At 42.8% G+C, this 23681-nt stretch overlaps 1 protein-coding gene across 1 annotated transcript in view; it reads left to right on the forward strand.

Moving 5' to 3' along the window:
• The window catches only part of LOC121658123 (A disintegrin and metalloproteinase with thrombospondin motifs 2-like), a 177625-nt gene that overhangs the window by 145312 nt on the left and 8632 nt on the right, over window positions 1–23681 (forward strand). Inside the window, exons 10-21 of the mRNA XM_042014622.1 lie at window positions 372–485; window positions 8075–8220; window positions 9639–9814; window positions 13654–13787; window positions 14595–14718; window positions 15353–15433; window positions 16913–17076; window positions 18223–18382; window positions 19038–19170; window positions 21410–21617; window positions 21977–22106; window positions 23121–23210. Of these exons, the coding sequence (XP_041870556.1) occupies window positions 372–485; window positions 8075–8220; window positions 9639–9814; window positions 13654–13787; window positions 14595–14718; window positions 15353–15433; window positions 16913–17076; window positions 18223–18382; window positions 19038–19170; window positions 21410–21617; window positions 21977–22106; window positions 23121–23210 (1660 nt within the window). The remainder of the gene's footprint in view (window positions 1–371; window positions 486–8074; window positions 8221–9638; window positions 9815–13653; window positions 13788–14594; window positions 14719–15352; window positions 15434–16912; window positions 17077–18222; window positions 18383–19037; window positions 19171–21409; window positions 21618–21976; window positions 22107–23120; window positions 23211–23681) is intronic.

A 23681-nucleotide genomic window follows, 5' to 3' on the forward strand; every position in this document is an offset into this window, starting at 1 on the left:
ATTTCCATCTCCCATGGGTGCACAAGGATTTTTTCTTTGTTTGCCAAATGAAGCAGCCCCATTTGGAGAAGCTGTAAGAAAAGGCAACGTGTGTCTCACTGCCTGGGGAAACTGATAGCTCACTTGTGTAAAACTATTTTTGCCTGACTTTATTCCATCACATGCAAGTGGGATCTCACCTCAGAGTCATGATTCTGTATGAAAACTCAAATATTCAATCCAGAGACATCACGGTGTTCCTCAGGAATCAGTGCTAACAGCTGGCATTTTATACTTAGGAAAGGATCACCCCAAACTGCAGCTTCTGTTGCTGTTTCCAGTGGGAGCTCTCTCAAAGCATCATCCACTCTGATTTTTTTCCTGTGTTCCAGTTCCGTACATTTGATCCGTGCAAGCAGCTGTGGTGTAGCCACCCTGAGAACCCCTATTTCTGCAAAACAAAGAAAGGGCCTCCGCTGGACGGGACCATGTGTGCACCAGGAAAGGTGAGAGCTGGTGCCCTGTGTGCCCACATGCACATGTGTGTTTGCGTGTGTTTGTGTGCAAAATCAAGAGGAACAAGAGAAGAACCTGTCTGGAGCACCTGAGGTTTGCTGAGATGTGGGGCAAACTCCTGAGTGCAAGTGAAGTGTTGAGCATTAGCTCAGCTGGTTAGAGCATGGTGCTAGTAACACATGGGTTTGATCCCTGTAGGGGCTATTCACTCAAGAGTTGGACTTGATGATCCTTGTGGGTCCCATCCAACACAGAATATTCTGTGATTCTGAGCAGTGTGAGCGGGATGTAGGAACCCAGAGTGCCGAGAATATTTCTCTGCCTGTTTCTAAGGGTTCTTACCCCCCCTGAACAACACTGTTTTAGCTTCAAACCTTGGAAAAAATTACCAACAGTCAGACAACAACTAGAAAATACAGTGGTGTGAATTAGGTGATAGACTACTATATAAGATTGTCACAGGGTGAAAAATTTAGAGGTTTTAGGCTTCTCTTTATAGTAAATAGATAAGAGTAAAAAATATCAAAATGGAGGATTGTTGTTGTTCTCTAGACCTTCTTCTTCTTCTACTACTCCATATTCTGCAGTAAAAGTGGTTTGGATTGATTGGATAGAAAATTCCGCAGTTCCTAGTCCTGTTACTGAATAATTGGTAAGAAAGTGAAAATAATGTACGTTTTTAGTAACTATTGATTAAAATATCTTTAAAAGGCTGTGTAAATCTTGATAATTGGTCTCACTCCTACTTTTCCTCCTTCTATGCTGTACCTGGGTCATGCTAGTGGCTGTGTTCCTCTGATAAGACTTAATAAACAACCATCTAGAAGCATTGAAACTAAAGAAGATGTCTAGCTTTATCTCTCAAACTCCTTGCAAGGACTTTCAGCAAATTCTCTCCCATCAGGAGAGACTCGATTTATGGCATGGTGAAGTGTCACGGGGAGCATGGGGTGAGGGCTGGTGTGTCCTGCATGGCCACTCTGGGACCATTAAACCCCGTCCTCAGGCAGGTCATGGCAGTGTCTGCCCCGTGCAAGTCTCTGTAGCAAAGCCAAAACCGGGGAAATTTCCTCTCTCCTACGACTCTTTTGAGGTCAGGGTGTTGTGCTTGTACCAGCAATGTTGCTGTGGTGCTGACTGGCCTCCCCTGTGCGGGGGTGCAGAGAGCAGTGGGGGCTGGAGACACGGTCAAGCCACAGCTGCTGGAGCTTCCCAGAGGGAAAGGATGGATGTGGGAGTTGAGTGCCAGCTAGAGAGAACCAACATGACAGCACAAGAGGGACTGTGAGGGGAGAAGGGCAGGTTTGTGGAGGTGGATTTGCTGGTTTGATGAGAGCCCAGGGAGGCATGAGGAGCTGTGGAGGGATGGTGTGAGGTGGCAAAGGCTCAGAGAGCTCCGGCCGCTCACCACCACGCTGGAGCTGCTCCCAGCCCCAGTCATCCTCCATGGAGATCACACTCTGCTCAGAGTGGGTCTGAACTCCAAGTCCTTTGAAGTCTGCTGAAAAAAATCTGGCTTCCCTAGGCTTTGGATGCAGTGACTGAGGGGGAGAGGAAGATGTTGCTACTTGGAAAGGTTTTTTTATAACCCAGTGTATGACATCATTTATGCGATAAATGAACCATATTAGCAGCTGCTGTTATGGTTTGAAAAGTCTTTTTTATGAAAATGTTATGTTAAATTAATTCCCCAGCAATTCATGCTCTATATAAACCACTCCCTTCTGGTTTTCTCTTCTTTAAACTATTCCTGTAATAACAGCTTTGTTTCTTGTTAAAAAAAAATTACGTTACAATCCAAAATTTTAGACAATTTATTTGAATACACTTTTCTTTATCTTGATTTTTACATTAAAAATATTTATGACCCCCAACTGAAAAATACAGTTATATTCCATTTTGTTGCATCACTCTCTTCCCTGAGCTATTCATTCATATTAGTACATGAACAGAAATGAGGAGAAAAAAGGAATTTGTAACCCTACAGTTAAGGATCTGTCAGTGCTTCCATTATAAACAGTTTGTCAGGATATTATGCAACTCAGCTGTAAAAATTTTCTTTGGACTGGAACTTGGGATCCAAGGCTTCAGCAAGCTGTGCAGACAGCCAGGCTTTTGAGCTCAGCAGAGATGCAAGAGAGTATGTGCACATTCTGAAGTTTCAGTAGATGATAGGACTCTGACTGTTTTATTCTCAAGGGAGCTGTCCCAGTTTTTTGATAAATAAACTTGCTGCCACCTTCCAGAAGTACCTGAGAAAATTTTGTAAAATGAAAACCATTTTATTAGATAAGGCTCAGCAGTCTGAACTAAATGGTTTGGGTTGTTTTAAATAGTGTGAGTTCTGAAGGTTATATAGCTGACTTTATGTATCTGAGCTCAGCATTTGACCAGTGTATTTATTAGATGTTGGTGTTTTTAGTACAGGTACATCAGATCAGTGCTTTTACATCTGTTCCTTTCCTTTTCATCCCTGCCCTTGATTTTGCCTTCCCCTGTTCACTCTCTTCACCAACTGGGACAGTACCAGAGCCTCTTGCCTGAATGCACAGGGCTGTAAAATGCATTTATTGCCCAAAGCTGGGACTCAGTTGCTGTGGGGCAGCTTCCTCTCAGGTACCTCTCCCATGATACCTCATCAGCATTTGAGAAAAAGGAAAATAATTTCAAACATGGTTTCCTATTTTCTTTGGAATCATGTCAGAAAAGAAAAATGCAGAAACAAGAAATAAGCAATTAAAGATGCTGATTGAGAAAGATTCATTTGTTTCCCACTTTGGAAACCTGCAGTTTTCCTGATTTCATACCTCCAATTCCCAGGGCCTATTTTAAGCACAAACCAATCACAACACTGCTGATGTGTCACAGAAACATCCTGGCTTTGCTGCAGCTGAGGGGACCGGATGCCAGAAATGAAAGTGGTGCTGGGGAGGCGAACACGGCATGTGGTGCATGGATGTTCTCACCTAGGGCTGGTGTTCACATAACTGATAACTGATCCCAAATTTAGCAAGATGCCATTGAGGAGACTCCAGTCCAGCTGCCTCCTTCCTAACTGATGGTCAAGGGGCAAGAACAGCCATATGGGAGACATGAAATCTGTAGCATATTTTTGGCAGGCAGGATGATAAGGACCATGTCTGTGCAGACCCAGGCTGTGTCCTGGACCCAGGCACCAGCCCTTTGAAAGGGAAGATGAGGCTTTCTAATGCTGTGTATTACTCTACATGTATGTGTACAGATAAGTGTATAGTTATGTAAATGTATGTAAGCTCTTCTGTGCATCTGGTTATTTGAACTAAGTTACCAAAAGAGCAAGGTTCTGCCATTTAAAAAACTTCTTATTAAGTCTTCTTGTGCAAATGAAGATACTGAGCAACCATTATGTTAATTGGCGGCAAACTAATAATTTGCTGGGTTTAAAGATAAAAAAATAACATATTCTCCTGGAGCTTCCCAGACAGAAAAGAAAACTACTATTTTGGCAGAATCCTCAAGGAAATAGAATAATTTCTATTGCTCCCAACTTGATCTTTTAAAATCAGATTGAGTTTTCAATAGCAAGAGGGAAGTTTCTACCAGTTTTGCGAAGCTTTGATGATGGTCCATGAAATAACTCCAGTGTGTAAAGTTAAGCACATGGAGGTTCAGAGTCACTGTGGAGTCAGAGATACTCCATAAATTGCTATAGTAAACCATGCAGACAAGACATAACTGCACAAAACTTAACTCTGCCTGGCATTCTGTAGATTGAAAGGAAACATATGTTGTCAGCTGATAATTTATTTACTTGTATACAATTCTGTCAGCTCTACTGTTAGCCTCAGGCTTCTGAATCCAGGCAAACTTCAGAAATATATCATCATTTTTTGTTATTCCATTTAAAAAAAATATTACTCTTCTGGGGAGACATTTATGTCGGCTGAAGTAGCTAACTGCTCTCCACAGGGTAGAAATAAAACCCAGAGTCAGTCATGCAGGGAGATCACATGCTTGAGTCCATCTGCTTGCTGCAGTGACTAACATCAAGGTTTGCACCACCTGAGCCTCATTTTTTTCTTTTCTTGGAGAGAGGTAAGAGCCTGGTAGCTGCCCCTGCCGACCAGGCTGATGTTGCTCTTGGATTTGGCTTCTGTGCCAAGGATCCAGCACAAACCTAGCAGGTCTTCTCTTTGCTTGCACTGTCCTAGTGAGATGATCTGAGTCAAACTTGGAATGATTTTTTACTCTGTCAGGAAAGGAAGGGAATGATTAAATATTGAAATAAATAGATATTTTTGAGAAGAAAAATGGACCAAGAAAAAAGGTTTCTGAAAACACTAATGTGTGCTCAAAGCCATCCAGATAATTTCCCACTGAGAAAGCTGACCTCAGCTTCTCTCGGAGACAGGAGACAGATGGGTGAGTGTGTGCTGTGTTAGTCACCACAGAAACAGGGAGAATACTTGATTCTCCACTGAAGAAACTTTTACTGGCTCAGAGTAGTCCTTAGTGTTGGAACTTTCAGTTCATCCCTTGCAACTAATTATTCTCAAACAGATGGAGCAGAGCAGGCCAGCCTGCGTGTGATGGAGAATACAAATAAATAAGGTCCTGATGGGACCTCAGAAGAGTGAGGAGAACAGAGGACCCCCAGCCATGGTGCAGTGTGAGGGGCTACTTGGTAGATGCCTGGGGTGTCAAGTGAGGAGATCAGAGCAATGCCCATCACTGCTCAATATAAAATAGTTACAGATACCCACAGAAGATCTTCAAGTCTCTTCTTGGAAAATTGACTTGCAGATGTGTTAAGCCCACAGGAACACACTGGCTCTTTTTTTGGCATACACAGCAGTTGTTTCAAAGAACTGCTGAAAACAGCAGTGGAATGTTTTACTGCAAGAAATTTAAGCTCCCTGTCCTGGAAATTGCACTTGTTTTGGACTGTCCTGTTTGCCAGAAAAATAGGCGAGACTGCAAGAAGTCGTCTTGTCTTCAACTAAGAAAACAATTTGCATTTACCCATTTTTTTCTCATTATAAAAAGAAATTGCTTTAAAATGCTTCATTCTTTAAGTGAAACCCCTTGTTTATGAAGGGAATAGTGCTTGAAATTGGCTCTTTCCCACCTCATTATGTAGTTAATGTAGTAGCAATAGGAAGGGTTGGCTTTAACTTCCCATATTACACTGGAGATTGTTCTCTCTCTGGTTTTACCTTCTCATGCATTTTCTTGCACGGTCTGCACAGAGTAAGATTCATTAGTGAATCATTTTGTTTTCTGTAGGCTTCTTTCTTTTAATTCCACAAAAAAAGGCAGAGCTGTGGATGACTCATTTTACATAAATGCTTGTCTCCTAATAGCTTTGCCTCAGCTTCCCAACAATCAGCATCTGACCAGCTTCTCCACTAAAAATCAGTGCTGCTCTTCCCTTTACACAGCAATGTTTGCCGTCCAGTTCAGGGACCAGTCCTAATGTCAGAGAGGGGGTTTATTACAGGTTGTTGCAAACCTACATCCCGCTGTTCCTGAGTAAAACAGGGAAGAGGTTGGGAAACACAGTGTCATCACGTCTCTCCCTCTCCTCCATGAGCCCAAGCACTGGATTCTGGATCATCACATAATAAACATAGGCTAAATGGCTCCTGACATGGATTTGGTGACTGCTGTCACCTTACACCTGAGAGATGCAGCACCCTGATAAAAGGATGTGTGAGCAAGCACAGATCAGGAGCTGTCACTTCACATCTGCTTCCAAGCCCAGCTGAAATATCTATTGACAAGCTGAAGCATTGCCAGCTTCCCCCACCTCTCTGAGTGGTTCCCTGGCTGTGCAGGGCCCCACGACTCAAACAGTTTTTTCAAACAAACCCCTCTAAAGCCATAAGTAAACAGCCCCTGATGGGTACAGCCCTTAGCTTCTAAACCAAAAAAAGCAAAGGATGTATTAGCATTTTGCATTTCTTTCATGCTTTGCTGAATTATCTCTTGTTCAGTCAAACATCTAAGAAAAATGTGCCCATTACAGCTCTGGAGCAGGATTGGTATAATTGGCTTTGTGGTAACTCATCTATTTCATAGGTTTTGAGTTCGAATATCTGAAGTCATGGGAAAGAAAAAAATAGTTGAAACCTTATTTCTACTCTCTCTTCTACTCCTTGTCCAATCAAATCAGCCCCAAAATAAATTGCATGAATAAAGAGCCAGTCACTGAGCAGATTAGTGAATCAGTAAGCTGTGCCTTGTCACCATTTTACTAATGATTCTCTCTTTAAATTCAGCATTATTAATGATTATCCATCACTTTTAAATTTGCCTTCCAGATCACTAATCGCTCTATGCTCAGGAACGCTCTCCTGTTATATATCTTCTGATTTTGTTTTTGCTGGCAGCATGCATTTAGCCATATGCTTGTCTTGTGCAGCCTGCCAAATTCCTGCGTTCCAGGGCTTGTTAAGCTGTGTAAAATGTTGTTGTTGACTTGAATGTTAAGGAAAGTAAGTGACTGATTTCACTTGTTGTTGCAGCCATCTGTGCTCCTCAGCCAGAGCTCTCATCCCGGCAGTAACCGTTAACGCAGACAAACTATGACAGTCTCATGCAAAGTCATTTGTTTGCTGGAATATATTTTCCAGCACCCACACTTCATCAGTAGACTTTTATGAAAGCAGAAATAGTACTAAAAGGGGCCAGAATCTTGTGATCCTTGAGAAGAATTCTTTCTGACTTCAGCTGAGAAAAAATTCCTTGATTAGGGACTGGAGAAATTGGTGGAAAGGCACTGACAGGTTTCTTTAACAGGAGATGACAGTAGAGATGATCAGTACTGGAGCTATGAAGGCTCTTAAAGAAATAAAATAAATACCTTAGTGGTTTGGGAAATGTAGCAAATTCTATGCTTCAACTGCTGCAGAATAACTGTATTAAAAAACCAGGTAAAATAAAGGAGAAAATGTGGTAGGGCATGATGAACTGTGCTGCTGTAGGACTGTCCAGGGCTGTCCCTAAGGAATGCCTCCTGCTATTTTGGTCAGGTTTACTATGAGATCTCCAGGGCAACACTGCAGAAGTTTTTATTTAATAGCATTAATGTCTACAGTGCAAGCTGGCTTTGATTTTGTGACACTTTGCTGACCACATTTATTGTAGGAATATGTGTGTGGATTTGGGAGTGGCTGGGCTGTGGGAGAGGATGGTGCTGTGGCCAGAGCTCCTGACAGTGCTGCCTGAAGAGGCTGCAGGCAGTAGTGGAGCCAGGATGTTATTGTTAGCCTCCAAGATATGGGATTCTGCCATTTCCCTTAAATGATATCCCCTCTGCAGACAGGTGGTGAGGAAATATAACACTGAGAACAGTTTAACAAACTTGGTAGCCTTAAAACCTGCACGCACACATGTGCATACTGACATGTAAATTCATAAAATCTGAGTGAGTTTGGGATCATGGGCACAATCTGACAGCAAGTCCCTCTACTTTCTGCTGGAGAGGTGAGAAAAAAATCCAGACCTTGTGCCTGAAATTCCAATGTGTGGTATAACAACTTCTCATCTGATACAAGTTAATCATCTAATCATTCTGACATCCGATTTTCTCTTTCAGCATTGCTTTAAAGGTCACTGCATCTGGCTCACACCAGATGTCCTGAAGCAGGATGGACACTGGGGGGCATGGAGTAAGTTTGGCTCTTGTTCCCGCACGTGTGGCACCGGGGTGAAGTACAGGACACGGCAGTGTGACAACCCACAGTAAGTGGCACCCCAAGTGTCCCACTGATATGCAGAGGCTGCACGGGGAGGATCCTCAGTGCATGCCCAGTGCAGCAGTGCAGTAAAGGATGTTGAGTGGTGCTTGTTAAATCTGACATATAGCATAAGTTGTCAGAAATTCTACTTTTGGCCCTTAGCAAGTCATGAATCATCTTTATTTCTCAGTTTATCCATCCATTAAACTGGTTATGCAGTTAGAAGGATCTTGAAAGTGCTAATATTGTGCTGTGTAAAGCATAAATAAAAGTTTAGGGTACTATATTTTTTTTTTTTTAAATGTGAGTATGAAATGATAGCAGTGATTTACTGGATTTTTTTTAAAAAACCTTTTAAAAAGTTTTCTTTAATCCACCTTCTAGGATATTTCAACAAGGTCTTAAAATATTTTCAAACTGTTTTCATTCCAAGTTGGAACAAAGCTCCTGAGATCAGAACCTTCCCCAAAGTTAATTTTAGGAATTTTGAATTGTCTTTCTTTAATAACTTACATATGGGTCATCCAGATAATGTAGAATGATTCCATTCCAGTAAGAGTGGAAGTAAAGTATAGTTAATAAAGATTGGTATATACAAATGATATGAAATGTGCAATTATTGCTATCTTAATGTGCTATCATAAAAAGTCAAGATCCTAACAGTAAGAACTAAAACAATGGTCAAAATTCTATGATTTTAACAGCGAGAATATTTTTAACGTGGAATTTCTTGGTTTGTTGATAAAGCAATTGAACTTGACTAGTGTTAAAAATCGTCTTATCATTGATTTTTTTTTTTTCTAAATTGAGTTTTATGAAGCAGCATTTTCTGATGGAAATTGTTCTGTTAAGAAAAAATTTGCCAGTTCTCTTTTCAGCTTTTATTACTTTGGCAACAGGGAATTGACCTTTCTAATTATGGGCACAGTTTTAGTTGTAGAATCTATTTACAAGTAGGAAAAGCCTAAGGTACTATTGAAAACATTTTCTGTGTTTCCTGGAAGAGGGTGCAAACCCAGCTACAGGTTCTGAGCTCTGTATTGCCAGATCTGCCAGGGATCTGGTGCACATCTGCCTGGGGCACAGCACTGAGCTGGGCTGTTCTGCCTTTGCTACTGCATTAGGGGTGAATGGGAATGAGTTCTGCTGTGCTTTCCTTTCCTGGCTATACCAAGAAAATGTCTTTCCTTGCCTTTATCAAGTGGTTTGAACCTCTACTTGCAGAAGTTGCTTTTTAAAAGCTAAGTAGTGACAGTGGGTTTTGAAAGAGAATATATATTTTACATATCAGAAACACAGCCCTGGCTTCATCAAGTGCCTACTGGCATGACTGGGAAACAAATTGCTCCTCAGAAGATTTGATAGACAGTTGATTAATGAAATAATGGCAAAACTAACCACGGGTTTCTCTCCCTGTCGCAGTCCTGCCAATGGAGGCCGCACATGTGTGGGGCCAAGCTACGAGTTCCAGCTGTGCAACACCCAGGACTGTCCCAAGGACTTTGAGGATTTCAGAGAGGAGCAGTGCCGGCAGTGGGACCCTTACTTTGAGTACCAGAACACCAAACACCACTGGCTCCCTTATGAACATATCGATGGTGAGCAGCCCCTTTCCTGTGAAAACTAAAATCAGTTGCAAATATGAGTAAAAATTATATAGGGAGGGGTAAAACTTCTTCCTGGGAAATCAGGAACCTGTTAGGAGTTGTTTGGAGGGACCAGTGAGTATCAGTGTATGAGTGATCCAATCCATGCAATGTACTTGGATTTTCAAAAATCTTTGGATACTGTTCCCCAGTGACAGCAGTTAAATGGATTTACCATGAGATAAAAGGAAATGGTTTTGCACAGGAGCACAGCCCACTCTGAGAGCTGCAGAAGGACCTTGTGACACTAAGTGGCACAAGAAGGCAAAGGAAGTTTGGTGTTAATGAATGCCAGTAATGGCTATGGGGGTAAAAACTGGTGTGTATGTGTGTATGGATCTGTACAATGGTGGGCTCTGAAGAGAAAGGCTGGGAGTTGGGAATAGCTTTAGGAAAAGATTGATTCAGTGCCTGTGAAGGGAGAGATGGAGAACACTGCTCTGCCTCCGTGTACCTGCACGTTGTGTCTGCACTTTAAATACTCACCCAGTGCGGCTCAGGTTGTGCCCATCTCACTGCTGCCCATGCTGCTAAAAAACCCACAGCTGAACTCAGAAAGACCAGAATAAAGCAAACATAAACAATGACTTCTGGATGAGGAGAGTTTGGATAAACCAGGACTTTTCACCCTGGAAAAGCAAGGATGTAGATTAAAAAGATAGAGTTACAGAGTTGTGAGTGGCCTGAGACTGAATGTGGAATGGTTATTGAGTTTCTCATAATGCAAGCCTGGGAACATCAAATAAAATTATCAGGTGGCAGATTTAAAACAAATAAGAGGAAAGACTTAGTACAAAGCATCTAATAATCTTGAAATTCCCTGCCACAGGAAGTTGCAGATGCCAGAAAGTTTTAGAACTTACTTTGAAAAATTCTTGACAGTTCTACAATCCATTAAGAGCTATTAAACACCAAGTTCCAGCCATGATTTTGGAAGTCCCCAAGCTGCAGAGTAGGAGGAACTTGGAGAATATTCTGAGAAAGTTTCAAGTTTTTCCTGTGTCTTCCTGCAAATGCTGCTGTCACTGTTGGAGGCAGCTGTTGGGTTGGATGGGTGCTGGCTCTCAACCAGCAAGGTCAGGCTGATTTTGTGGCCTCTTGACAGAGATCACCTCCTAGAATAAAAATGTTCCTGTTCTTGTTAATGCCTCGGCTCAACTGTCAATGCAAGTGCAGCTGGTTGATTGGGACCATGTCTGCTCTTGCCAGAAAACACGCTGAGATGTTTCACCAAACAAAAAGGCAGAGGGCAATGAGTTTCAACTTGTTGAATGAGCAGTATGGGCTGTTTGCTGGTTTTGAACCCTGTCACTTCACTTGAATGACAAATTCGTGAGGGCAGGGTTGGCCTGGCAAGGGACAGATTCTGGGCACTCACCCCATCCTCAGCCCAGTGTCATCACTGGGAGGGGAAGGGTCACTTTGGGTGAATCATTTTGCATTCCAGTGAGAGGCTATTCTGCCAGAAATTAATAGCAAATTCCTTTAATTAATTTGCCTTTCTTCCCAAAGAGTTCTCAGAGTTCCCTCATTCTTTTCATGCCATCTTGGTCAGTCTGGGATTTTCAAAGGCACAGACACAGCCTCACAGCTTAATTTCATGAAATAGCATTGCTGGCACAGGGTGAGGGGATGAAGGCTGTGGCCTGCAGGACCTTTGCTTACGCTTTAGCCTTTGGAGCAGCCTGCTGCAGAGACCACTGGAACAAATCAAATTTTTTCTATTAAATTCAATGGCTTCTGGGTCAGAAACCAGCTCATTGATGTCTGAGCACTGATCCCTGCACTGCTGGTTTCCCATTTAACTATGGTTTAACTGCAGACTCCTTGAGAGTTACATTTACCTGTGCAGGGTTATTAGAGGGAACAGCTTTTGTGTGAAAACAAGGCCAGAGACAAGCTTGTGCTTGAACTAATCTATTTAAAACTCCTTTTTGTAAGGATAAGGCATATCAGTGACATACTTGTGAAGATAATGCAGTTGTGGCTCAGAAGTGACATAAATCCATACACTTCACAGGCAGCTCAGCTGGATGTGTCTGACACATTGTGCAGGGGATAGGAACAGAAAGGAGTGCCTCATGCTGTGGGCAGAGAAAAGCCACTGAGCCACACCCCAGTGTGTCCTTGAGAATCCCGATGCCCTGTTGTGCCATGGCCTGTCTCCTGTTCCAGGCCCTCTGAGCCACCATGTCCTCATCCCTGCTGTGCTCACAGACTCCTGCATTGTGCATCTGCCAGGGCAGTAGGGTGTGACTTTGGCTATGAGCTCCCAGCCTCAGTTAAACGAGAGCAGAGAGTGGACGGGCACACCGTCGCATCCATGCTCCTGCACCTCTACTGTGCCCAGCACCAGTGAATAGGAAGAAAATAATTCCTTGCAATAACAGGATCTAATTTAGCAGCACTTGCACATTTACTGTTCCCATGGAGCAGTGGGAACAGAACCATCTCTAAAATAAAGCCCTTGTACAGAGTTGTTGGCACCCAGTCAGACCTGCTGATATTTTCATTTAATCACACGCAGTGAATGCGTGGTATGTGTGGGGTGGGGGTGGGTGCATACCCAGGGGTGGTGTGTAGACATCTATCTTGTTCATAGCTTAATGTTTCTAATATATGCAAATACAGTACGTCTGTCGTTATCATGATCTTAATAGTCTCCTATTAAGAATTTGCACTGAAAAAAGTACCTGTTTTAATAGATTAGACCCTGGATTTTTAGTGTGACTTCCCTGCATCGTTTGGGAGTGGTAACAAAGGTCTCTGATGTACCAATACCCAGTGGCCTTGAGGACATCAACAGCAATAACAAGGACTTTATAAAAAGAGGGCAGAGGCCATGGAACTGTACAGGGGAAGAATGCAAAGGGCCTGTGAAGATTTATTTCAGCTGAACTGCTATAATGGAAAGGTCGTTATTGTTTTAAATGGTGGGAAAAGCTTTCCAACTTTTAATCATGTTAAAATAGCAGAATCTCTATTTGTTTCATCTAGCAGAAAGGCCATCTGCTCTTCAGTGCCAAGGAAAGCACAGTGAATCCTATTATGGGGCTGAGGACAGCAAGAGACATGGATAGAATGAAATACACTAGTGGAATACAACTTTATTCAGCCAGTGACTAGTCATTTTCAGCTTTATTTTTTGATCTTAGCTCTTTGGAACAGATTAGAGAAAATACCACTTGTCTGGCTGTTTGTGCATGTGTTAGCAGTAAAAAAATGTTTTTTTGTCTGAATCTTTTTTGACATCTCATCTTGTTTAATGGTTTAAATTATCTTAAATAAAATTACAACCATGAGGGAAAATTAACTTTGTGGTTAGGATGAAATGCTCTGGTCCAGATGTCTCTGAAGAAATTTTGGATGCCAGGTTCACTCAGTGTCAAACAGCTGCTTTTAATGGGAAAGTTACTTTGGCTTTTTTTCATTTAAGCGCCGTGCAGGAGAAACCAGCATCTCTCACAGGTAGTTGTGCAACTGAGGAAAGGTCTACCAGATTGCAGCATCTGCAGAGGATTAAATAGATCCCCCATCAAAGTCAATGATCTGTTATTTTTAAGTCTGTCTCCTAATGGTGACACATGGTTGCTTTATGATGCAGCAGTTTCCAAGAGATCACAGGATTTTTCAAAGGGGATAAGCATCAATGATTTATGGGTACCACGTTGGGCTCTGTGATGTGTGCAAGGAAGAAGGGAGAACCAGCACTACTGAAAGTGCTGCTCACAAGGTCAGCAACTGAACTGTGAGAGCTGAACAAGCACAATTTGGGTCATTTTATTTTTCAGCTAAGGAGAGGTGCCACCTGTATTGCGAATCAAAGGAGACAGGGGATGTGGTGTACATGAAAAGGATGGTACACGACGGGACCCGCTGCTCCTACAAGGACGCTTACAGCATCTGTGTGAGGGGGGACTGCCTGGTGAGTATTTGGGGGCTTTTTCAGAGCTCAGTATTGTGAAAACAATTAAAGTTGTACTCTGAGTGTTTCTCTCCAAGAATGACTAAGTATAATAACACTTTGGGCAATAAGGAGATTTCATTAGGATTATTGTCACAATATTATGTGTGATGTTCACAGTTGCCATGCATGTGACTCGGTTCCAAAAGCACCTACCTACACAGGAAATATTTCATGCAGTATTTTAAGATGATCTATTACAATTAGCTTTCAAGGAAAGCTCTTCCTGCTGAGGTTTAGTGGGGGTGGAATGTGCAATGAAACAGGAACGCACAGCAGCTTTCAAGGAAAGTGGTGTTAGGATATGGCTGATGTGCATTCTCTCTGTAGTTGATCATGTTATTTTTAAAAAATCAATGACAGTTCCTCTAAGTCGGGATCTGCTGCAGGTCATCTTTGAAAGGAATTAGTCTCTGACTAGCAAAGCACTGGTGGATGTGCTTATCCCCATATAGATGCCTAGATTCTCCTGGAATTTAAGCATCTGTCTTAAGATAAGCTGAGGCTTAAGAGCTTTTCCTTAACCATTCTGCTTTCCTTCAGTAAGAGAACCACTGTGAAGCATAATATAAAAATATAATCACCCAATTGACAGCTGTTATAGGAACAGGAAGTATTAAAATCTGTTTAGGTGTTGATCTTCCAGGAGAATACTACAAGGTGTGCTGCTTTTCTGAAGCAGAAGGTGGGATTGATACACGAGGTGAAGGCTCATTTGACTTGAAGGGTGGATAAATACGAATGACTGTTTCTCTCTTTTGTGCACAGAAAGTTGGGTGTGACAGGGTCATAGGTTCCACGAAGCAGGAAGATAAGTGTGGTGTCTGTGGAGGAGATAACTCCCACTGCAAAGTGGTGAAAAGAACATTTTCAAGAGTACCAAAAAAGCAAGGTCGGTACATTCAGTGTGGTTTGTCCTGGGGAATTCCGGGTATTTTTTCTTGATCTCTTATGTTTCAGGGAAAATACCATTACTAAGTACATCATGTGCAGCATCTTTAATTCCAATAAACAATCTGGACTTACTTCCAGATGTGTTTATAATTTGAAAATAAGACTTCTGTCCAGTGATCAGTTAAAGCTGCTGCTACCAGGGCCTGTGCATGCATAGAAGAGGACTTCCCTGCTCCTTGTTGCAGAGCTGTGGATGTACTTGTGCTTCTGATGTCACCCAGCTGCTTTTTCCAAGTCACTGCAGAGCTGCAATAATATATCATCATCAGGCACTGTCAGGCAGGAGATTGTGTGGCCTCTGTGGGTGCATATGGTGCTCAAAGGCCATTTCAGTCTGAAGCAAAATCTGTTGATGATACTTCAGGCATCCTTCTTCTGACCCAAAGCCCTTTGTCCCTGTTACATTCCATCACCTGGCACAAAAATGGGGATGGGAATAATGCTGGATTCAGTTCATCTTGTTTAATACACCCTGCTTTCAGAAAATAAGATTTATTTAAAAACCTAAGACAAACCCTCCCTGTTTGTGGCGTATTAATCCATAACCATATTTTCAAATACTACAATTATAGGGTACGTTAAGATGTTTGAAATTCCTGCTGGTGCGAGACATTTACTTATACAGGAAACAGATGCCACTGCTCATAATCTCGGTAAGTAACAAGTAGGAGAATTTTCAGTCACAGTAATTTTTTCTGGTGTTTATTTTTGTCTCTGGAGGCTGACAATGTGTTTATACATTTGTTTACCCATTACCCTCCCACACCACGTGCTTTCTCTAAGTATGTTAAATTAGGAAACTTGTTTGGCAATTCTATTTCCCTCTGCTATATTCCAGGGTGTCCCAGCCAGATCTCTGTGTTGGTATGTGCATGTGTGAAAGCTGCTGGAAGAGGCACTGAGTTACTTTATGGGGTGCCATGCATTATCTTTGGGAGCTGGAACTAAACAGTCTTCAAGGTCCCTTCCAACCCAAAGCATTCTATGGTCTTTGCGTGCATCTTTCGTGCTTCCCACCCTCAGTCATTTCTCAGCTATATCCAGATCTGTTCCAGATTCTGCCCCCCTGCTAACAGTATTGACACGAGGCTGCCAAATCAATCCAGTCTAGGAGGTAATGGAAATCCTCTCCTCCCCGAGCCCTGTAATCAATGGGAAGCAGTGACTAGTGGGCTGCTATTAATTGGAAGTAGATTCACAGCTAATGGTCTGCTGATTGTAGCGTGAGTCATCCCAGCTTCTCCCCAGTGGATGCTTCCCTTGCTGCTCAGGGCACCCGGCCCTGTGGATCCGGGAGCATTTCTCCTTCAGACAGAGTTCTGTCGGGGTGGGGTGAGTGCTGTGCACATGAACAGCTCACTCGCTGTCGAGGCCACTGCTGAGGGAGCCGGATGCTCAGGTAGCTGCCAGAGAGAGAATGGAGTTAAAATCTGGTGTTACATAACAAACAGTCCCCGCTTCTTCTAACGAGGAGGGCAAATTTTCCATCTCAGGTGAAAACCTGTCCTCATACAAAGGTGGCTGAAGTGTCTCCAGGTGAAGGACAGAGCACTGGTGAGAGCTGAAGCAGAGGAGCCAGGCTCTGTGTGCAGTGGCAGGTGCCTGCAGGAGCTTAACAGGGCTGTGTTGGTGTCAGGACTGGATCTGTGCAGGAGAATTATTACTGTTTCTAGTGTCTCTCTCTCACTGAGGGGACCTGCTGGGGGTTAGCTCAGTAGCCTTTCTTTGATGGAGCAGTAACAGCCCTCTGAGCTGCCTTACAACATATGAAAGAGCTGAATAGCTCTGGGACCCCCACTGGCTCTCAAATTGGCTCGGACTTGGCCAGTGGATTCAGAAGTTGTTATAGGGGAGCAGGCAGCTGGATCCCTGTGGCGCAGCCATGCTGGCCTCATTTCTCTGGCAAGGCAGGCTGTGAAAAAGGAAAAAAAAGGACAACTGATGTTTCTGGAGCTGAGCAGAAAAGCATTGGCAGTTCAGTGAGACACCTGAAAAAGTCTTTCCAAACCTGTGAGGAAACAGAGGGAAAATGCACACTGGCCTTTTCAGCTTCTTCCACTGGGACACAAGCAGGACAAAACTGGAGGTAAGAAGCGAACCTCTCATATTAACTTTTCTTGTGTTGTTCCCAGCTATTAAAAATCGTGAAACGGGGAAGTTCATTCTAAGTGAAGACAACTATGTGCCAGACTCTAAAGTCTTTATTGACATGGGTGTGGAGTGGGAATATCGGAACGACGATGATAGAGAAACAGTGCAGACCATGGGGCCACTGCGTAATGGAATAGTTATTTTGGTAAGTCAAATGGAAACCACCTTCCACAGAGCCATAATGGGCTAGCATATAACTCAGATTCCTCATGTGAGTTACAAGAAGACATCTGCTTCAACTATAAGACAATAGAAGATGTATTTTAATTCCTTTCTCCTAATTCATTGCTCTGTATGAGACCTATTATAATTCAGGTTTATGTGTTGAGCAACCAGCTGTCCTGATTATTTCCTGTGGATGGCCTAGCAATCAGCCACTGAGTGAAGACTCTGTACTTATCCTATCTGACCTGTGAGCACTAGTCGAAAAAAAGGTCAGAGTGGTTCGTATAGGCTGGATCTAATAGCTCCTTCTCCCATCCACGTTTTGAAAATGTATCCTGCAAAGGCAGATGCAGGGTTCTTGTGTTTCCTGGCTGCCTTTTTCAGGGCAAAGCCAGTTCCATAGTTCCCAAAACCAGCCAAATATACTCTTTTTTCATTGCAAACTAACAAGCAATAGACTGCAATTAGCAGGGGTGAGTTGATTTAAAATCCCTCTGAAAACAACTGTAATGTGTTGGTCTACACCAGCTGAACTTCAAAGAAAGAATAAATATTACGTTTCTGGAGGACCAATATTTTGCACTTTGTTCACATTGAGTTCCATTTTCTTGCATTTGTCTTAATGCAGTGTGATAACAAAACATCTTTCTAAATAGTTTATATTTCTATCAAGATTAAGTAAAAAGCTTTGCAGAATTCCAGGATTATCATAAGAATATTTGTGTTTTATCAGAAATATAAGCAATTTCTTTGCCACTTTCAGTTACTTCTGCAGTTGAATTCGCTTTGTCTTTTAGTGGAATTATCCATTATCGTTTCAGTACAAAGTTTCCTTCCTTTGTGATGAGATATGGAAAAAACTTAGTATCATGATGTCAGCCCAATGCTGGCAAGGAAAGTAAGTCTAAATCAACAACAGTCTTTCTTAATATGCAGTTTAGAAACTCTGTGTCATAAGGATATACTTTTTCATCAGGGAAAAAATGCATTGAGTGCAGCTAAAAGGCTGAGATCCCTGCGGGGATGTTTTTATATGTGAGCCACAATGACTATTCCATGTCATCTCACAGAGCTCCTGATATCAGTCTTTCATATCTTTTTTCCTTACATCTGTTTTTCTTACTAGGTGATTCCTCATGGTGGTGCCAAGATATCTTTGACTTACAAGTACATGATCCATGAAGATTCCTTGAATGTAGATAACAATAACGTTTTGGAAGAGGACTCAGTGTCATATGAATGGGCTTTGAAGAAATGGTCCCAGTGTTCAAAACCTTGTGGGGGAGGTAAAAACAAAACCACAGATCATTCAAAATTCATTCATTGCCACAAGCCATTAGGGAGACCAGAGTATGGGAGGAGTTTTATTTAAGTTAAGTAATAGATAAATAAATAGTGAATGGGGTTAAAATGTGACTTAAACGGTTTGGGGGCAGATCTGGGCTGGTTCATTTCTGATTTATGGTTATGAAACTGAAAAATTGCACAAGTGTGCAAGATTTGGATGAGGGTCTCCAAGCTGTGAAGGTGCCAAACCTCAAGGTGCCATGGGGCAGCCCTTTGTAAATCCTCATCCAGTGACGTGGCCTTTGCAGTGTCAGACTCTGGTTTTGGGGCAAGATGTGAACCCTGATGCTGTTCCCCAGGCTGAAGGTCAGGTTGCAGCATTGGTTCGTGGCTAGGCAGGTTTACAGAATGTTTTTGAGATGCTGGATCTGGCTGTTATTTTCATTAAAGTCGTGAAAAATAAGGGGGGTGAGCAATTACGGGTGTTAAATTCGTGTGGTAAGTGTTTATTTGGTGCAGCTTACAGCTCCTTTGGTAGCGTGTTCACCTGCAACTCCTGCTGCAACCCCTGACAGCATTTGTGCAGTTCATTTGAAACTCGAGCCCTCTGTGAGGTCTGCCAGTCCTGAGAATAAGAGGAGTGTCTTTCCGCAGGCTACCAGTTCACCAAGTACGGCTGCCGCAGGAAGACGGACCACAAGATGGTTCATCGGAGCTACTGCGAGGTGATCCAGAAGCCCAAACCCATCCGCAGGGTGTGCAACCTCCAGGAGTGCTCCCAGCCCATGTAAGCATCCCTGCACCCAGCACTGCTCCCTGCAGGTGCGGGGGCACCACACGCAGCCAGCGTTGTCACCTCAAGGAAGAGGGCTTTAACTTCACCTCCATGGTCATTACAGAGACCCAGGACTGGGAGGATGTCATGCTCTATTCTGCTCATAGAAATATTCTTTCTGTGATTGCTGGTTCCTATGACTTATTTAATGAGTTGGATTGGAAAAGAATTGCTCTCTTGATCCAGACATTTGTGTTCAGGCCATCTTGAGGTATCAGTTTATACCAGTGGGTTTTACACACTGTGGGTTAACCATGTCAGAACAAATGTACAGAGTGCTACAGAAGACAACCAATATCATCCAGTCTCTCAAATCCAAATCTTCATAAAGTTCACAGCATATTTTCAGACATTTAAACACAGGGAAAATATTTGACCTGCTAGATCTCTCTGGCTGCCCTTGTACAGCACGAAATGCCTGTTGTACCTTCATTTTTGCTCTACATAGTCAAGTGTTATAAATATTATAATTCACATTTTACAGGTGATTTTTTTGACTGGCAGGAGGTTATTCCTGCCACATGTAGGACTAATATATTCTTTGTGCTTCTACTGCAACAAGAAACAAGTATGTTGATTCCAGCTTTTATCCCTGGGGACTAAATACAGGTTCCAGGAATCACAGCAAATAAATAGAACATACTACACAATATTTCCTAACTTCCTTTCAAAAAAAAGATTTTAAAGAGAGAAAAGGCAAGAAACTGTGCCCCATAAACTCAGCATGGGTCAGGGTTGAATGTTTATTTATTGGAAAACTGAAGTAATAACCTAACTGTATCTCAGGCTCTCTGGAAAGGACTGTATCCTCCTTTCAGCTGCAAATATAATTGGGCCCAGGTACCACAAAGACTCAATAGGATCCTAAATTGTGCTTGGATCCCTGAAGTTTCAGTTTGCTCTGTTTCCATAGAATGCCATCCAAGCATTTTGCTCTTGTACATAGGAGAGGCAATTATATAAGAGATTTTACAAAGCTCTGTGACACCCCCTACACTAATGTGCTGCTTCTTCACTTCTGGAAAAACTCATCTTTGTCTCAGAAGTCACCTCAGGATTCATGGTTTGACAGCTCTTGCCTTTCTCCACAGCTGTGGAAATTCTATAGGTTACAAAGAGAAACTTGGGTGAAATTGTTACTTTCTATTTAAGTGGAGTGTGTAGTGCAGTGCTTTTTGCTATTTCTTCACTATTTCCAAACCCAGGATTTTATGAGTACTTTAGGACAATTCCTTCAAGCTCAGGGTGTTTCTCCAGACTATGTATATTTTTTGGTTAAGTTTATCCCATGAATTCTGTTTACATGGAACAATATTTCCATCTTGCAAATCTCTGCACTCCGTAAATATTTAGACTGCTATATATCTTCACTTAATTATAACCAAGGCTTCAGTAGTCTAGATACATTTGCTCTAAGCCTGTCTGTCCCTGTTGTTCTTCTCTAAGTTCTTTACAATTAGTAGCTATGATTAATGAGCCAGTTTGGGTGATCAGTGCAGTTTTCAACTACAGCACATTACAAAGATTAGGTTTCATTTATCAGTGGCCATACTGATTTAGACATTATGAACTTGAACCTTCTGGTTTTCACTGGAGAGTTGCCTTCCCCCAAACCAAACATTTTTGATGATGAGAACCTTGATCTGCCCCAGCTCAGCACTCACAGGGTTTTGTCAGTGCTTCAGAGATTGAGTCTGGCTAGGGATATGGCCCATGGAGTGCCCAGATACAGGCCGGGCTGGAGCTGCATTTCTAGCCCAGATGTTTTGGCTTCACTCATGTGGGAACCAGCTGTGGGGACAGCCGGTTCATGCTACATTATGAGACAAGACACATCTCATTCTCATGCACCCAGACCTCGGAAGCTCAGCAGCACCCTTGGGTGGCTGCTTTTGACATAAAAGCAACCATATTTTTATGTGCAGTCTTGGAAAGGGCAGCTTAAAATCGAAGCAAATACAGCCAAGTAAGAATAATGCTTATCTTGGAGATAATGAGAAAGTAATATTGAAGATCTGGGTCTTACTAATGATATTTCAGGGGCAGTCAAATAACCCTCACCATGTTTTTTTGCTATCTTCTCTTTTTTTCTGTATTAGAACTAGTATTAGCATCATGTTAAACTTGTGTTTAAGAATTACAGATCAACAGTTTGAATTTTACTCTGCTCACTCTCTTTTCACCAACCTAGATGGGTTACAGGAGAATGGGAGCCTTGCAGCAAATCTTGTGGGAAGACAGGGTATCAGGTACGGTCTGTGCGCTGCATCCAGCCCCTCCACGACAACACAAATCGCTCTGTCCACACCAAGTACTGCAACAACAACCGCCCGGAGGGCAGGAGGCCCTGCAACAGGGAGCTGTGTCCAGCACAGTGGAGAATAGGACCCTGGTCACAGGTCAGTCCCTTTCTGGAGGTCTCAAACAACTAGTTTCTGACTGGATGGAATGAGCATGACAAGTAATGCAACCCCTGAATTTGTGAATAGATGGCTCTGGGAACAGATGACTCACATGTACAGTTGTTTGTTTAGTGCTCAGACCATAGCTCATTCTTGGAGTATTTCACAATTCCTGGTGTACCACAAGAAGCAGTGAGTGGCTCTCCCTCTTGCTTAGCTACTATAGGTACTGCGGTGGCTCAAATAATGCACCATGTCAGCTCAAATCAAGGGCAGTCTTTTAAAATTGAAAAGCTAGTTTCTGATCTGTTGTCTCCAGAGGGTGGCTGGGCTGTAACTGCTGCATGTCCTTTCAGTGCTCTGTCAGCTGTGGCAATGGCACCCAGGATCGCCCGGTCCTGTGCCGGACCAGGGACAACGCCATCGGCCTGTGCAAGGAGAATAAACCAGAGACCGTAAGGATTTGCAGACTACCTCCGTGTCCCAGTAAGGGCTTGTCTTCTATGGCTTCTATTACATGTTGGAAAAGCATTAATTTATTTATTTGCAATGCCTTCATTGTACTGATACTTGTGTGCTACATCTGCCTGGGGGGGACTCTTCTCCATAGTCCTTGTTTTGAGCAGAATTCCAAATGTGGAGCTGCTGTGTGGCCGATGGGCTCCTTGGGCTCTTCTCCTGCTGGAGAGCACTGCTTGGCCCAGGACAGCCTGAGAAGCTGGGGCAGAGCTCAGCACAGTGCTGATGGCTGGATGTGGCCAGCAGCTGTCAGCTGCCCTGGGAGAGGAGCAGTGCCTGAGTCCAACCCTGCACCCCTGAGACCTGTGGCGATTGGCAAGGGTCAGCTGGGCTCTGGCTAATGAAGGGTGCCTCTTTGCTTTCCCCATCTCCACCAAGAGTTCCAGACTTGTTTTCCATTCTGTCAAACATAAATTATCTGCAGGGGTTATCTAATTCAGTTTTTAAAAGCTATAACTAATTTGTTCCTGCTTAATCCAGGCCAACAAGACCTTTATCCTTGTTAGCTTTTCAGCTGTTTGCAAATGATACTTGTGAGATGATTTCACACATTCCTATTATTAAGTAATTCATATTTTTCTTTTTTCTTGCTGTATCTCTCAGGGTAGCTTTTGATTTCTAATTAATTAGAAGCAAGCTGTCAATTATCGTCTCCAATACAAAGATTTTAATGAGGCTGTGTAACTAAGCTAGGCTGCAAGTCTCTGGGGACATGTGTGACACTGCCATGAGAAGTGCTGCTGTTGAACTGGCCCTTGGGCTGTCTTCAGTGCTGGCTGTGAAGTGCTGGGCACAAGTTGTAGCAAACTCCCCGAACAGTACCCTTTGCCCAAAATCACACAGCCTGGTTGTAATCCTTCCCTGGGCTCCTTCACAACTGGAGCCCACTCCCTCTCTGAGCTTGTCCCCTTCTGACAGGGCAAGAATTTAATGCTGTCTAACATATGTTGTGTTGCATCTTTTTTTTTTCCTCTATTCAAGGAAACGTTTCTGATCCTTCAAAGAAAACCTACATGATACAATGGCTGTCAAGACCTGATCCAGACTACCCGATCCAGAAAATATCTTCAAGTAAAAGACCCATTTATAACTCTGCCTTTGCCCTTAAATGCATGCCACATCGAATGTGGACTTTGCCTTTTGCTCTCTTCTTCTCTCTATGCGGAAAGTTCCCTTGACTTTGCCAAGTTTAAATCTTGGGCTGAATCTGTTTTTTCACACCAGGCACTTGGTGCTCGGTGTCTTTCTTCTCTGGAGCTTGCGTAGCACTGGTGGTGGAGGTCTTGAAGTGTTGGATGTGTGAAGTTGGATCTCCACAGTATGTTGCAGTCCTCTGAAAGGGAGCTGGGGTCGGTTTGCTTGTTTGCTTGGTGATGGTGAAAAAAGGCTCTTACTGGTTCCTGATGTTCAGTTTGATAGCAAAACTGAGAACTTATTGTGAATGTGATCACATCACAATAATGACACCTTGTAGTGCTAAAGTTCTCCTTTATCTAAAAACCCAAAATCTCGTAACTCTCTGGTTTCAGTTCGCTGACAGGG

This window comes from Corvus kubaryi, unplaced genomic scaffold, assembly GCF_017639235.1.
Source record: "Corvus kubaryi isolate FWS band 111438036 unplaced genomic scaffold, C.kubaryi_AGA036_p1.0 split2-37374, whole genome shotgun sequence".
Lineage (NCBI taxonomy): Eukaryota > Metazoa > Chordata > Aves > Passeriformes > Corvidae > Corvus > Corvus kubaryi.